The 16193-nt window shown below is 39.1% G+C and overlaps 1 protein-coding gene and 1 long non-coding RNA gene across 11 annotated transcripts; one reads left to right on the top strand and one right to left on the bottom strand.

Moving 5' to 3' along the window:
• Positions 1 to 818: 818 nt before the first annotated feature.
• LOC137184808 (uncharacterized) lies at positions 819 to 1776 on the bottom strand. The gene is made up of 2 exons (XR_010928722.1): positions 1637 to 1776; positions 819 to 1199 (listed from the first exon to the last, which is right to left on the bottom strand). It is a non-coding gene; the product is annotated as an uncharacterized lncRNA (long non-coding RNA).
• LOC137184807 (protein phosphatase 1 regulatory subunit 12B-like) lies at positions 1769 to 16161 on the top strand. 10 transcript variants are annotated; one of them, XM_067592841.1, is made up of 8 exons: positions 1769 to 1893; positions 5499 to 5515; positions 5643 to 5772; positions 7167 to 7271; positions 7411 to 7479; positions 7687 to 7737; positions 9607 to 9677; positions 13373 to 16161. In XM_067592841.1, the coding sequence occupies exons 1-7, from the start codon at positions 1792 to 1794 to the stop codon at positions 9646 to 9648; spliced, it is 516 nt and encodes a 171-aa protein (XP_067448942.1). In that variant the 5' UTR covers positions 1769 to 1791; the 3' UTR covers positions 9649 to 9677; positions 13373 to 16161. The 10 variants fall into 10 exon arrangements, with proteins under 10 accessions (XP_067448942.1, XP_067448944.1, XP_067448937.1 ...); XM_067592843.1 differs by having other exon boundaries at positions 9610 to 9677; XM_067592836.1 differs by lacking the exon at positions 9607 to 9677 and adding an exon at positions 11417 to 11683.
• Positions 16162 to 16193: the final 32 nt, after the last annotated feature.

The following is a 16193-nucleotide window of genomic DNA, read 5'->3' on the forward strand; positions in this document are numbered from 1 at the left end:
ATCTTTCCTTCTATCTGTTTGCCCTGAGCAGGGCTGAGGGAGTTTAGGAGTTTAGGAACAGTGTGGTGCTGCAAACCACACTATAAAAGGAAGATAGCAATGAGCCGGCTTGTGCGGGCTATGGCAACAAAGTAGAGGGGGGTTGCAAGGTTGTTTAAAGGAATAGTTCAGAATTATGAGAAATACCCTTATTAGAGATAGATAAGAATAGTTGTACCCATCTCATGTGTGTACAGTAAATATCAAGCTACAGCCAGCAGCTTGTTATCTTAGCTTAGTGTAAGACTGCATACAGGGGGAAACTCTGTCCAAAGGTAACTAACTCTGCCGACCAGCACCTCTAAAGCACACAAATTAACATGTTTTTTCTTGTTTGTTTAATTCATGCAGAAACCGAGATGTAGAAACAACCAAATGTGGTTTTAGGAGGGCTTAAGTCACTGCGTCCAGCCAAGAAATGCTCCGGCACGTAACCTCTGTGAAACCACAACTTGTTGTTTTCACACTTTTGTTTCTGTAGGGATTTAACAAACAAGATGTAATTTGTTATTTAGTGAGCTTTAGAGGTCCTGTTCGGAGGATTTATTTACCTTTGCACAGAGCCACACCAGCTATTTTGCCCTGTGTCCAGTCTCTATGCTAAGCTAAGCTAACAAGCTGCTGGATTTAGCCTCGTATTTAGTTTACAAACATGAGAGTGGTATCAATCTTCTCATCAAGAAGGCAAATGAGTATATTTCTTAAAATGTCAAACTATCCCTTTAACAAGATGGTGACTTTCAAAAAAGATTAAACAAAGGATGAGTCACGAACAAAAATGAACACAAAATAATCATTGTTTATTAAAGTGTGTAATGGATTACACTTATTTTGGGATGAGAAGTTATGTGGCACAAGTGTCCCGTGTTAACACTGTGTAACACTCAACATTTCCTCTCCATCAGGGTGCACAGAGTTACTCGACACCTCACGGTTGTTGATGGCTCCTCAGGTAATACTGTTGACCTTCCAGGACACAAACGACTGCGGCTCCCCCCGAGTCTGGCTTTGTGCTCCACCTCCCTTTATCCCCGTCCACATCAGTGGACAATTTTAGCCCTCAGTTCCGAGTCTGTCCATAGCAGAGCCTCTGGCAGGCTGCCACAGCAAGCTGCCAAAGCTGAAGAGAGCTGGGAGAAGCAGGGGTGGGGGTGTAGGGACTGGGAGGGCGACCAAGCAATGAAAGGAGAAGGAGAGAGAGAGAGAGAGAAAGCAAGAGAGGGAGGGAGATGGAGAGAGAGAGTATAACTTTGGGAATCCTCAGAGGCAGCATAGGGAACAAACTTTTCTCTCTTGGCTGCTTACTTTTGGACTTTCTCACATTTCATCAAAGACCTCAGTGTTCACAGAGTGAAGACAAGGGATGATAATTTGTTTGCTTTCCTAGTTAAAGAGTTATTTATCTGTTTTTGTGATCATCAGAGATTACTTTGTTTTGTCGTTCTTTGCATTTTTATCTAATTATTGCTTTACTGTCGGAGCTTTGAAGAAAGGCGTTACCACACATCAGAAATCCCTCCAAACTTGGGACTCTCCAGCTCATGGGAGTGTGAAGCTGGACTGAAACACACACACACATATATATATACACACACACCTGTTGTTGCTGAGGATTCCCCGGGAGCTCAGTCATGGGCATCTGCGTCACTGTTGCTTGAGAGAATCTGTGCGTCTGTGCAGCTGTTATCTGGTGGTGGCCTCGGTGAATGTTACAGTAGACGTTGACCTGACTGTCCAGGGTAGAGGAGGGAGATGTCAACCTACTACCCGCGCAGCAAGGATCTGACTCGCACCAGGAAGTCAGTGACAGATTCACCACCGGCCTCTCCATCCCCTACAGAGAAAAGCTACAGAGTAAGACCAGAACCTTTTCTTGCACTGAAACACACCTTTTTGACGTTAAATTTAAGGATTCAGCCGGTTTAAGATGATAAATTACACCCAGTGGAGTTTATTTACTTGATTATGTTAATAGTAGGTTTTTTGAGAGGGAATGACGCAGTCGTTATATGGATCAGAATCACTCATACTGTATCGTAATTGTTACTTTTTAACTCTCTATCAAGTTCTTCCCTCTTGTAGTAAATAAAACCATCTAACACTTTAGTAAACCCAAAGAAAGCAGGTCTAAACACATGAAAGCTTCAGACTCTGTGTAGCGTATTTTTGTCTTTGGAGATTTGCTGTTTTGAGCTCCAGAAGTTTTTATCTTTTTTTATCAACAGGCCGTAATGTCAAGTGGAATGACTTCCTATTTTCTGATATTGCTCTATAATTGTGTGCATTTACATGAGTAATCGGCTGCTCCTGAGCCACTAATTTAGTTTATTAAATATCACAAATAACTTGTGAACCACTCATTATCTCAGCTTATTTGTTGACCCATGAAAGAGAGGCAAGTGTTTACTCTGAAGCACTCAGAGACTGATCCCACTTGGAAAAGACTTCTGGATTGAAACATTCCTGCTGTAATTTCCTGTTATTTTTTTTTCTGTCTAAGTGGCTTATTCTCATGGGCGTTGTTTGACTGCTGTGTTTATGTCAGAGCATCAGACTCAGCTGTGTGACAGCTACATTTAAAGGGACAGGGAAAAGTCAAAAAACATGAAGTAGCGGTCTATTTGGAGATGTGCAGAGATTTGCTTGTGCAATGTCGTGCAACACTACAGATGCTCTCATCACAGCAGAGTTGCTAGCGGTGAATGCTACCAGTGGATGCTGTCATTCTTTTGCTCTCTTTTGAAGGAGCGTCAGTCTTCCTGTACTGTATCCATGGTGAAACTTCGGCATTAATTTTCCATGATGTCAGACCAATCTCAATTGGCAGAGTTTTCATGGGAGAGAAAACGCAACGCAGAGGGGGTGGAATCAGGTTGATGCAGTACTACTTTTAGCACTTGCCACAGTGTTTTGATGGGAACCTGTTCCTCTTTAGTAAAATACAATGTGTTACAGCTGTGAGCGACAGGAAGAAGTATAAACAAGAACACATTTACATTATTGGATGGACAGTTGGACATCATCATTAGACAGATGTGAGGCATTTGAGTGAAAACAGGAAAAGGGGAAGATGATCTCAGTTGCCAGAAGGGCTCAGATGTTTTGTAAAGAGTTAATAGGAGGGAGTGAGGAAAGGTGAGTGAATGTGGAAGAAACGTCTTTTATGGTTGTGTGTCCAGTGTCGGTTCCAGTGGTGGGGGTGAAGAGAAAGAGACAGAGGGAGAGAGAGAGAGAGAGAGAGAGAGAGAGAGAGAGAGTGTGTGTGTGTGTGTAGCAGCAGGTTGCTCAGATTTTCCTACTGCAAAATCCAGTCAGCTCTGAAGAAGTGATGCTATGACACAAACGGGCAGAAGAAGTGAAAGAGGTGAGAGGGAGGATGAAGAGTCTCCGAATAATTATTTCATTGGCTCCTGCAATTAACAACATCATTTATACATTGTAGCAGTGAGCTCATGCAGGCAGCCTGTATGTGTCTGACCCCTCCTGTCGCATATGATGTTGGTCCTGGCAAGCCATAAAACTGGAGGCAGTTGTGTTTACAAAGCGCCAATGGTTCAAGCATACACCCGTTTGAGGTTGTTTCCATCAGTCTGACACCCTGTTGTTTTTCTCTCTTGCTTGATTGTCTCCTCCTGCATCTGCTCTGCCTCACATAGTTGACTGAGCTACATGTGCCACTTCTAACTCCCTCTATTTGTCCTAACAAGGGAATCAGATTGGTGCAGCTGCCATCTGAAGGAGAATTTCATCTGCAGTATGATTCAGTTTCTGGCTTTGGTTCAGTGTGCACCAAAATCTACATGATGCAGACTTTCATGTAAAAGCATGCATGTGTTACTGGAAGAATTCCCCCGCCCCCCTGTTTTTTTTTTTTTTTACTAAGGATAATATCCAGTCGTTTAAATCCCACCGGGCCCAGCCAAGATTTCGCTGGAATTAAGTTTAAAAAAAACTAATTTCACTAATTTGATAATCCTTTGGTGTGAAATAGGTTTGCATCCAGTAATAATCTTGAAAGAGTTTGAAGGGCTATGTAACAGTTCATATCCCCTACATGATAATTTATTCATAAAACCAGGGGCCAATCATCCCAGCTGATTAATGAATATATACACCAAATCTTATCGAGGGATCCCCTCGGTTCTGTATTAAGAGATCAGAGTGAGTGAGAGCTCTTCCAGGCTCCGTCCTTGGCCCTTTTTCATCTGAGGTCATGGAGGTCTGTTTTCTGGATAGCTCTGCTAAAGCACATGACCACATAAGGACAGGCAGCACTGGCTCAGTTGTGTAAACACGTGCTGAGGAATAGCTCCTTTGACGCTGGGTGAAATATCCCCCAACAAGCCAAATGGTAGCACAGGAATAACTGTGCACTCCGTTCCTTTTGACATAAATTCTCCTCCTTTAAAGCACATGCTTTTCACAGAGCCTACATCTGCTTCTTGTCTCAAACAGCTCAGACTACCACACAAGTTGTTCAGTGCAAAGCGTTTCTTAACAGAAGTGTTTAAAGCTGTCTTTCCCTGCATGAGAGCAACTCCAAATCTTAGGATTTAGGAGTAAAGTTTATGGGACTGCAGTAGATATTGTAAAGAGATCACAGATCAGTCTGGCCTCATATCATGGCAGCGTCTCTCCCTGGCTTTCTCAATTGATGGCTGTTTTGTTCAGTTTCATTCAGTGCAGGAATCGGCTTGGCTGGAGGTCTCTAAATTTGTTCACTGGAGGTCCAGTTTATGTATGAGGTGTAATAACACAGGGAAGCAGTAGACAGACATAAACTACACCTACCAGTTTTATGTAGGCACATCTTTGAAGGTATATAATTAAAAAAAAAACACAGACCAGAAATACAGTCAGAGTCCTAGAAAAAAAAAAAAAAAACCCTCCTCCACCTTCCACTGAATGTAGCACAATACCCGGACTCCTTGGTGACATGGAAACGCATCCAATATGTGATCACAACAGGCCACTTGGCAGCCACGTAGACTGGGCTAGTCATAGCAAAAACCTTCCAGGACAGTCTGCTATCAGTCTGTTCTCTGAGGTCAGCAGTTGACCCGTCATACTTAGCTTCTGATGTCATGATGTCATCTTTATGCTGCAGGCATTTGTGTGGCAGCCGTCTATTCTAAAAGATTAACCGGGCTCACCGGGGAGCTTTGACCTGTGTGAACCATGTTGGTGCGGTGTTTGGGTGAATTATATCTCACTTCTGCATGCACCTCTTCCCTTTGGAACTTCAGGCCTCTGAACACACTGTGATAATTCACTTTGGAAGTTTTGTTTTTGTTCTCTGTTGTCTCAGAATGGAAAATATTTCACTGCCAAGCGTCTGTTTGGTCTTATCAAACAAATAAATCTGGATCTAACCATGACAGAACGTTTTTACACAGTGTTGTTCCCAGTGCCCTGGTGCTGAGTGATCTGACTAACATGGTTTATTCTTTGTCTTTCAGCATGAGAGACTGTCAAGGTAAGGATTTAACATTGTTTTTTTTTTTCCCTCCTCTATTACAGAACTGTATTTCCTGAAAAATGTTAAAACAAATGCCCTAAATAAAGTGGCATTGTAAGCTGAGTATGAGATATGTTGCCTGTAGATATGACTCCACTGGAGAGAGTGCGACAGACAAACCACTGGGCAGAACCAGCTCCTACACACGGAGAGAGACGAGGCTGGCCGCGCTGAATAAACAGGAGCAAGACTCCACCACCAAAGATTACAAGAAGGTAGTAACTCTCAGTTTAAAGGAGCACATTCCTCCCTGAATCATTCGTGTGGGGTCCTGTGTGACTGTCAGATCACCATACAGATTTAACCATGTATGTATTTTCAGTGATTTTTTTTATAGTATTCCAATAAGGGCAAACACATAAAGATTTACTTTTAAGTTGTGATATTGTTTTGAAAAATTTGCTGTACTGAACTCAACTGATTGAGCCAAACAGCACTTGATTTAAGATTGTTAGGCCCAGAAAAAGGTGGCAAGATCCATGTTTATGTTGAAATATTCATAGGTGATTACATTCTTTTGAATGCAAAGTTTTCTGTTAATAAAAATAATTTTATTCTATTCTATTTGTTGAAATTATTTTATTAGTATCATTTTTGCACATACATTTTTAGATGTATTCAATATCTATTGTGATAATTAGGTAAATCTAGGTGAACCGGGAATACTTGTATTTAAATACATTCTGCAGAAAACCACAAGAAGAGCTATTGTGCTGTTGCACAGATGAGCAAGTCTGATCTAGTTCTATAAAGATATGACTTTCTACTGTATTATTAGTTTTTGTTCTTCATTTTATTTATTAATCTTTGAATAAAATGTTTAATGTCTATGTTATATATAAAATGTTTAATTTATTGAGTTGTATACATGGATCTTGTCTTAAAGAGTTGAAATTTAAAAAATGCATGTTATTTCACTTTAATGTTGACAGATGTTGAAAGTGCACTTTTACTGTACATAGAAGGTAAAAGGTGCATCTCTAAAATAGACACCAACTGTTTAATAGAGACTGAAATTTTAAAAACTGTCATTGTTCTTAGCACCCAAAGGAACTAAGAAATTTAAATAATAATAATAATGATAATTATAATAATAATAATAATAATAATAATAATAATAATAATAATAATAATAATAATAATAATAATATAGATTTTTTTTTTTACTAAAATAAAACCGAAACACTAAAACAAACACCATTTCACATGACCAAATGGTAACAATGGAACTGTATTAACATGTTAAATATATTAAGTGTTTTTGTTGCCAGTGCATTTTGATATATCCAGTCATATTAACAATGTAGAACGTTAATTTTGATATATTGTATATAGCATTAGACACTGATCTGTTGTTGATATGTAGTAAATGGATGTCTGTACAGTTAACTGTGGGATAAGAAGGGAGAATAACAGCAGGCTTTAGATAATGTTCAAGATTTTGATATTTGCATTGCTTACTTCATTATTTTATTTATTTACTGACTTTTTTATTTCTAGATTGGTTATTGTGTTATTTCATTCTTAATTTGTTTAACTTTTAAAATCAATAAAGATCAAGAATTGCTCGAACAAAGCGATTCCTTAATCTCACTTTGTTCATTTTCAGATGTACACGGAAGCCTTGCACGAGAATGAACGTCTCAAGTCCAGGTTACAGGACAGCAAACAAGAACTGGCTAAGATTCGTTCCCAGCTGGAGAAAGTCACTCAGGTAGAGTGCAGAAACAGTCGTTGCATCACCATCATCCTTTTTGTCATCTTAAAAGTAATACAAGGAAAGGTCACGGTAGAGATGATTACTGAATGTGCTACAATACAATTCTTGTAATATTTTCTCTTAATAATAACAGCACCGTTCTAACTTCCAGAGGCACGACAGGATATCAGAGAGATCTACTGTACTTGAATCAGAGAAAAGGGTAAGTGTCTTGGAAACCTTTTGGCATTTTGGTATTTTATTTGGTCATGCTCTTCTGCACTATCATGATGGATGAATGTCCATATTTTCTCTCTGTCTTTTTCCTTCTAATTTTCCTGTGTGCTTGAATTATAGTCTAATGACTATTGGGATTTTCCAAAGGAACATAGCACTAAATTTATTTTAATTGTTTCTTCTTTATTTACAGGAAAAACAGGCTCTGGAGAAAAAAGTGTCAGGCATGGAGGAGGAGTTAAAGGTCAGTCTATGCAAAAATAAATTCTGCATACTCATCCTGCCTTGGGTTTAAATGACTCTTAAAATTAATATTTTGAAGTTGTGCTTAATTTGTCTTAGAAATGTCTTTTCCCAAGACTGTAATCACCCTAACAGTCCTTGAAGGTAGACACCCCCAGCTCCTCTCACCTATGCTAAATCAAGCACGCCTAAAGCGTTTTTACAAAGCAAAACACAAATGTTGCACACTCCAGGGTTGTGCTTAGCCAGGTGGATTGGAGACAAGGAGAGGGAAGGTTAAAGCTTCAGGCTCATTACCCACAGTGTTCTGCTGGGCCACTTCCTGCCAGGCTAAGGAGGAGTCTGTGCTGCTGCTCCTCTGCTCCACTTATCCCACTGTTGGGGTGAACATTGTGACCTAGTTCCAGCTGAATACCAAACCCCGTCCAAGAGCAAAATACCTGCTTTTGTGAGACATTCCTGCACCGCACTGTGTGTATTCTGCTTCACAAAGAAACACAGGGCAGAGCTGCAGGGAGATTTCAGGCCTGAGTAGTAGTGTGTAGTTTACAATTTACACAATGAGATTATAATTTAATGGTTAAAGGATAGGTTCACAATTTTTCAAGTCTGTCCTAAAAAAAATAGTCAGGTGCCAAAATGAACACTGACACATGTCATTTTTGCTGTAATCATTCCTCCTGTTCATACGGGCCATTAAGAGATCCCTTCATAATGCACTTACAATGTAAGTGATGGGGGAAAAAAATCTATAGACCGCCTTCAGTGCAGAAATGTATTTAAAAGTTTATTTGAAGCTAATATGAGGCTTCAGCTGTCCAAATTAGTTAAATCAAATCAATATCTTTCAAAGTTACAGACTCTTTAGTGCCAAATTCCCTTTTTGTTACAATCCCGCTGAACAGGAAAACACTGTTGTTGAGATACAAAGAGGGAAATTTTTACTAAAAAAGACTGTAATTGTTGAAGATATCCACTTCATTTAGCCTTTGTGCTTCATCAGTTTCACTGATGTTGTTAAAGGGGAAAAATGTTTGCATCAAATAACTGCTATAAAATATTACATATTAATATTATTTTCAACTTTCATTGAGTTAAATCTTTCAACCAAAATCAGTCCTGGTAATAACTTCCAAACATTCATTCGTTTTCAGAATTCTAACCCTTTAAATGCCAGCTTGTTTGCCTAAGGCCAGTGTTGTTTATATATATATATATATTTAAAAAAAGCAAACAAAAAATTAATTGTTATGAATCATTTTCCATATACTAAATGCTTGGGGGAAAATTTCACACACACACACACACACACACACACACACACACACACACATACACACACACAGTGGAAATATACAGTGAAAACCAGGAAAATAGCACATATTTCTATTTCCATAGGGCAAACATGAAAATGGCTCAATCTGGTGGAAAATAGTAAAAACGACAATTTAGAGCCAGGGCTCTAGATTGAAAGCCTGATATAATAGAATGCATGATTTTATGCTTTAATGGCCATGGGATCACAAATTTTGGTTTTAATGGGTTTCAATGGGAACATCGTTGTCCTTAAGGAGCTAAGTGTCATTATTTTTATTACACAATTTATTATATACTTATTATAGGAAATGAGGTTGAAATTCCAAAATTAGAATCTACACTCTTATCAAATTTTATGCCGTATGCATTAACACAGTCAAAATCACAAAAATTTAATCACGGATTAAAAAGCCAAAAATGTCCCTAGTGAGGCATAAGGAATATGTAGACAGTGACAACACAGAGTGACATGAATATTAAAAATAGGACACATACACAAGTGTGGTATGCCAGCAGCAGATGTTTGACCCTCATGTTGTCGTGGTTCCCTCAGCAGGATCCCCCACTGCGGTTTCGTTGTGGGTACCAGCCCTGAGGGCAGGCTGTCTCAGGGGAGGGGGGATGGTGAGTGGTCTCTATGATGCAGAAGAGTGATTGACACCTGCCTGTCACTTCACATGATTCTCTTCTGTCAAAGACCGGGGCATGTTTACACGTGTGGACACATATGTACATCACATAGTCCGCTCAAAAATACAAGTACTCTCTACTGTAAGAGCCACAGGGACACCGGCACAGTCTTTATTTTCTTTACATGTAAACCACCTTAGGGAACTGGCTTGTCACTCACTCACAAAATCACTTGTTCACGTTTAGCAAGCCACAGATTCTCCACAAGGAGGAGCTGTTCAGAATAGTGGCAACCAGCACCACCTACATTACAGAAAAAAACAGCAGCACTAGATTTGTCAATGCTGTCTTCTACAAGCAAACAAAATAACAGCTGCTGTAATTTTAACACTTACACATTTAAATAATTACACCAGTGTGAGTGTTACAATCACCGCTGCTGCTATTTTGTGTGTACCTGTGTGTAACTATGAAAAAATGAAGTATTACTTGTCGACAGAGAGCGCACATCAGCCTGTCTTTGTCTCCAGTTTGTTACTTGTCTTGCCAAACGGGGACACAGGCTGTATTTATACTGATGATTTAGCATCTCTGGGCTGAAACTGTTGGCTCTGTTGTTGACTCAGCCTGGTTTCAGGTGTTTCACATCAATGTCACTGTGTGTCCTTGTTTTCCCTCTTGAAACAGTATACACGTGTTAGTGTCCAAAGTGTTGGATTTCTTACGTGTAGGATTCTCACATTTTAATAGAAAAGCTTAATTATTCCTGACAGCCTCTGAAACCTAATTAATAGCAGCTGTGTAGAATTATCTGCAGGACTTGAGTCTGATTTAATGCCTATGAGCACAATATTAAGAGAGTGTAATGAAGGATACTGGTCATTATGCATTCTTGTCACACTCTGCCCTTTTCTTCCCTCTTGCCAAAGGCACCTATCCAGAACCTGTACTGTTTTATTCTAATACCAAGAGAACATTATATGCATGGACTGTTCCCAAACACAGGCTTGCTTTAAACTGCTTTTATAAATGCGCATTGGTTTTGTAAGAAGCAGCTGGAAATCCTGCTTATACCTCATCTTTGGCCACATTCAAGTCTACAAACTTTTTGTAGTCTGAAATACTAGAAGTGCCCTGTGTGCGTGTGTGTGTGTGTGTGAGTTCTAAGTGGTTTACCCTCAGGAATGGCGTCAAACCACAGACGTCTCTATGGAACCACACTGAGGTTTACCTCAAATAGTCAGGCCAAGAGAAGGAGGGAAATGAATCATTTCCATTCCTATTGACTTATAACTGGCTAGGCTCTTGTGCAAAGTCTGAAATAGTAGAATGTTAGAATATTATGTGAATTTCTATGAATGTTAATTCCCTCTCCTTTGCTCTTCTTCTGAGCATTACTGCAAAGCTATGCATATAATAACACATGACACATCACCACTCTCATACAGTCCCCATAAAGGACAACTGCCTTCATAACTTGCTTTGCTTCTTGCAGCTTTTGCTATTTCTTCTCAACCCCCCCAGTAATGTAATGTATATACTTTTTATATAAGTTTTGCTCATAAGTCCCTCAGGTCTGTTCTTTCCCCCGTCTGCGTAGGCGTGTGGGTGCATGCCTGTATAAGTGGAGATGTATACAGTGTCTATATGAGTCTTTCTCTCTGCACATGGCCTGCCTCCCTGCATGCTTTCTCTGTCTGCCCCTCTCTGTATCTCTCTCCTCCTCTGTGCAGGCTTTCCCTGCTATGGCTCAGGTCCAGACCTTGCGGAGGGTGAACGAGTGTCTCCTGGCTGAGAATAGAGCCATGCTGCGCGTCCTCGCCCGCCTCTCTGAGACGGCCTCCATGCCGGAGACAGAGGACCTCTGATCCTCTGACATCATCTGTCCTCCTTCCTCCCTCCCTCCTCTCCTCCCCCATTCCTCAGCCACATAACTTCTACGCTCTTCTCTCCTTCTGGTGCCTCTACATCCCCCTCGTCCTCTGCTGTGTTCCTCTCAGGCAGGTCCCACATCCCCCACCCCCCTATCTCCCCACACAGTGCAATGCATCTTCCTCTGCACTCTTTTAACTCATTCTCCTTTACGGCCATCAGAGGGCAAGCTCACTGCCCCTCCCCCCAAAAAACATTTCTCATAAGCCTCCTTTGAAGTGTATTTTTAGCTACATTGATGTTGCATGGAGCTTCATACGACATGAGCATTGCATCAGCGTTTTTTCCTTCTTTATTTTTTCTACCTTTGGTTATCATATAGATTAAACATCTAGCAGTCTGCACCATGAAGATTAAAAGCATTTATAGCAGTTATTGATCCTGCTACAGTCAGATATGTGCGGGTCCTGTGTAATGTGCTGTGTAATCAATGCAAAGTTGTTTGCCAAGGAAATAACTGTTCCAGTCAATCATCCAAAGGAAATGAAGTGTGTTATCATCATTAGTCCTCAAAATGAGCAACTCTTGTGCAATTAGATGAGACAGAGATATGTGGTGGATTTTATTTACTCTGTGTTTTTGTTCATGAAAGAGAAAACAGATGATGATATTACTTTAAAGTATGTAAAGAAATGCACTTATCTGCTTTCTCGTCGAGAGTTAGATGAGACTAGTGTACCACTTTCGGTACACTAAATAGAAAGCTACATGGAAGCTAAGGCAAAACAGCTGCCCACTAACACCTCTAAAGCTCACTCAGAACATATTATATCTTTAAACTATACAAACCGAAATGTGGCATGTTGTTGAGAACAAGTCACTGCATCTGGCAAGAAATAGCCCAATTCCAGCACGTATGTAACTCTCCATAAAACCTCAACTTGTCAATGTTTCATTTCTGTTTTTGTGTGAATTAAACAAATGAGATGTAACGTGTTAATTAGGGTGCTTTAGAGGTGCTGGTAGGCAGATTTGGTCACCTTTGGAGCCAGGCTAGCTGTTGTCTTTGTGCTAAGCTAAGCTGAACAATTCTTGGCAATAGCTTTATATTTAACAGATGTACAGTCTACAAGACTGGTATCTGTCTTCTCGTCTAACTCTCTGCAAAAGCAAATAAGCATATTTACCAACTATCCCTTTAATTGCATTTTGCTGCGATCATGAGGTTTCTGTACTGAAATTTTAGGTTATTAGTGACAGAGAAAACATGCTAGAAAAGTGGCTCCAAACATGTCATCTCCTACAGGTCATGAACATGTTGATGACAGGTGCTTTTGCTCATTTCCCCACTTTTGGTAATATGTCACAGCTAGAGCAGAGGGTTATTGTTTGCCTCTAGTAGAGGGGAAACACTTTGACAAAGAGGGTGGTTATTTTTAGTCTCTGCTCCTCATGAGAGACATGACCTAGATTTGAGAGATTGACCCTCTCTCAGAGTCTCTCTCTTTGACTTTATTCTCTTTCACTTTTCACATAATGCCAAAGTCACTCTTCACTGCATGATCAAGTACTATAAAGCATGTCATCATTTTTCGGTGTCAAACTTTACTGAAAGACAACTTTTAGTCCATTTGTTTTTAGTGCTGATTTATTTTATCATTACAGTGGATGGATGTGGTGAATTGTGTCATTGTACCACCCGAAACTTTAAATTACAAACTTTACACAAATTATTTTAGCATACATTTCACTGATTGTATAACTGTGATATATTAGTATAATATACTAATGTAATTTATTTCCCTCTGCTGTCCCAGATCTTAACAGAGCTCAAGTCAGACAACCAGAGGCTAAAGGATGAGAACGGAGCTCTCATTCGAGTCATCAGCAAACTGTCCAAATGAAAAGATGTCTGAATCACAACCTGAAGCTCCTGTTCTGTGTCTGTGGACACTCCAACCCTGATATGGCAGTTTAATTATTCATGATGTCCCAAGTTCTGACACCTCTGAAGGGCCACTTTGGCTGAAGATCCTGATACAGTAATTCCTGTTGGGACTTGTGAAGATCCAAAGAGTTTCAGTCAAATTTTACCAAGCGTGTGAAGGAGTTACAATAATAATTTCTACTTGATTAGTTTTTATTTTCTTTAAATATATAGGGACCACATGTACTGTTTGAATGACATTTTTAGGCCCAATTCAAACAAATCCAGGGGTTTGCATGAAGATACTGTATCTAATATTATACCCACACTTCACATCCACACATCACGTTTGTTGCTACATTGTGCACTGCAGAGAAGTATTTTACTGTCGTCCTAATTATGAAGTAGAGAGAAGCTGATTTTGTCATTAAGAATGTTTTTTTCATACTACTGAAATAATCATCCCATACCTGGATTACTCACAGGAAAAAAGTGTGGTAGAAGCATCAAATTCCCCAAAAGTCACAGTCTGGCATGAATAAATAAAGACTGAAACATCTTTATAATATCAGAATATACAGCTATGTCGGTAAAATGAAGCCCAGGCCGGCAACAAACAGGGGCTCCAGTTCCAGAGACATAAACTGGTTATTGATATGATTCTCTAGAGGCATCTGAGAAGCAACCATTAATGCCACTAAAGAAGATTTAGCTCTTTTAATGGCAACTGGAGGTTTCCTCAAAACCAAGACTGTGTTGAAGTGAAGAAGAGAATCTCCGGCTTCTCTCATACATTTTAATAAAAGATGTTAGGGTTGCTGATTTCACAAATGGAATTTTGAAAATATTTGCTCAATTAGAGAGATATTAAGGTAATAAGTTATAAAGATAATGAGATGCAGGTTTTGCTCAGCTGTGCTTCCTCACCTCCCCCTCGGCACCTCTCAAATCTGGATTTTACAGCTCCAGGTCGTAAACTGTAAACCCAAAACTTCCCGTTAGGAACATCGGTGACATCATAAAAACAACATCCATGTTTTTCTACAGTTGTCTAACACACACTTATGCACCAGTGTATAAGGGCTCTGGGATATACTTGCATATATATATACATTGACAACAGCCTCCTGCAGACCTGCAAACCAATTCCAAAAGGTTAGATAACTTTTTGGGACATGTCATTACAATCTGTAGCATTTTGAAAATGAAATTATACTAGTTTTTGAGAAATGTTTGTTTATCTAACATATGATAGTGTCCTTACTGTATTTGGTATATGAAGAGGACTGAATACATGCACTTTGTACAAACTGAACAGTGCTGAGTTTCAATCACTTGTGCATCATCGCCAGCACTGTATTACCTTCAGAATGGTTCAGTTTTCATGAGTACATAACTTAATGTTGTCAGTTGTCTGTGTGGTTTCAGTAGCCATGCTTCATTTTTTTGTTTATATCCTTTATAGAGGATTTTTTTTTTTTTTAAATACCATCTTCAAAACAGCAGAATGGCTAAACAGAGGAGACAGTCTGAGTGTGTGTGAAAGAAAATGTCCTATGTTATGTTTTGTAATAGAGATATATTTATTTATTTATGCATTTCATAGTTTTCATCTTTATACTTTGTTTACTCAATTTTCTTTTTAAAGGAATACACCAATTATTCTGGCTGACCTGATGGCAATCTTTTTGTTGTGATGAAAACACTAACACCAAAATCATCCATTTAGTCCCTTGGAGATGTTTTTATTTTTTAGCTTACAGAATATTGCGTGTGATTTTAAACATCAAGCACAAATTCAAAGTAACCGGTTTTTAGGAGTAAGTTTCTTGTAGTTTTCAGTATAGGTGCTGTACATACATTTTAACAGAACTGTGTTGTGCATATGATATTGTCACAACAAACTGAGTTAAATTAATTATTGTCTAAATACACTGAGTTGGCAGTTTATCAGGTACACCTAGCTACATCTAATAGGATCCAATATGACAGCTCGTCGGTTTTTGTTCTAGTCATATTTACTGGTGCTATTGCATTAATTTGAAAGATTTTTCAATATTTGGGTTACACAAAATATTTGAAAAGTTAAAAATGTTCATTAGTTTGTCTAATTAGCATAAGAAATAAAAAATAAAAAACCAAGAAAGTGGCCAGTGTCTTGTAGTTGTACAGTACCTCATGCTGCATACCCATTGTGCTATCACTTTCACTTTATCCTAAAAGTTTAAAAGGAAGGCAGATAAAGTCATCCAGTTCAAACCAGTGTTTTATTTATGTTCCAAATCATATTTAATGTATGAAACTGCCAATCTCAGCTTCTTACTGAAAACTCCTTTAGCTGTAGAGCTGCTACGAGTGCCAGAGATGTGAATGATTTTGATGTCTGTCTTCTCTTCACTTCATGGTTGACTTGATGCATTCCTTTCACAATGTGATGGTTTTTGGAGTCCAAACGGGGCAGCATGTTGTAACACCAGTGTTATCTTTGGTCACATCCAGTAAACTGATTACTCAAAACTAAAAATAAGATGCAGTATGTGTCAGCTATTTCTACATGTGCTGTAGATATATTGAACTATGCAGTATATTCTATTTAAAAGTTTGAAATGTGTTGAATGATAGCTTAATATGCACATATTGGTTTATTCACTTTGCTTAATAAACTGTAAAGGGATGAAATTGTTTCCCTGTGTGACATTAATACATTATGC

Source organism: Thunnus thynnus, chromosome 6, assembly GCF_963924715.1.
Source record: "Thunnus thynnus chromosome 6, fThuThy2.1, whole genome shotgun sequence".
In the NCBI taxonomy this organism is placed as follows: Eukaryota; Metazoa; Chordata; class Actinopteri; order Scombriformes; family Scombridae; genus Thunnus; species Thunnus thynnus.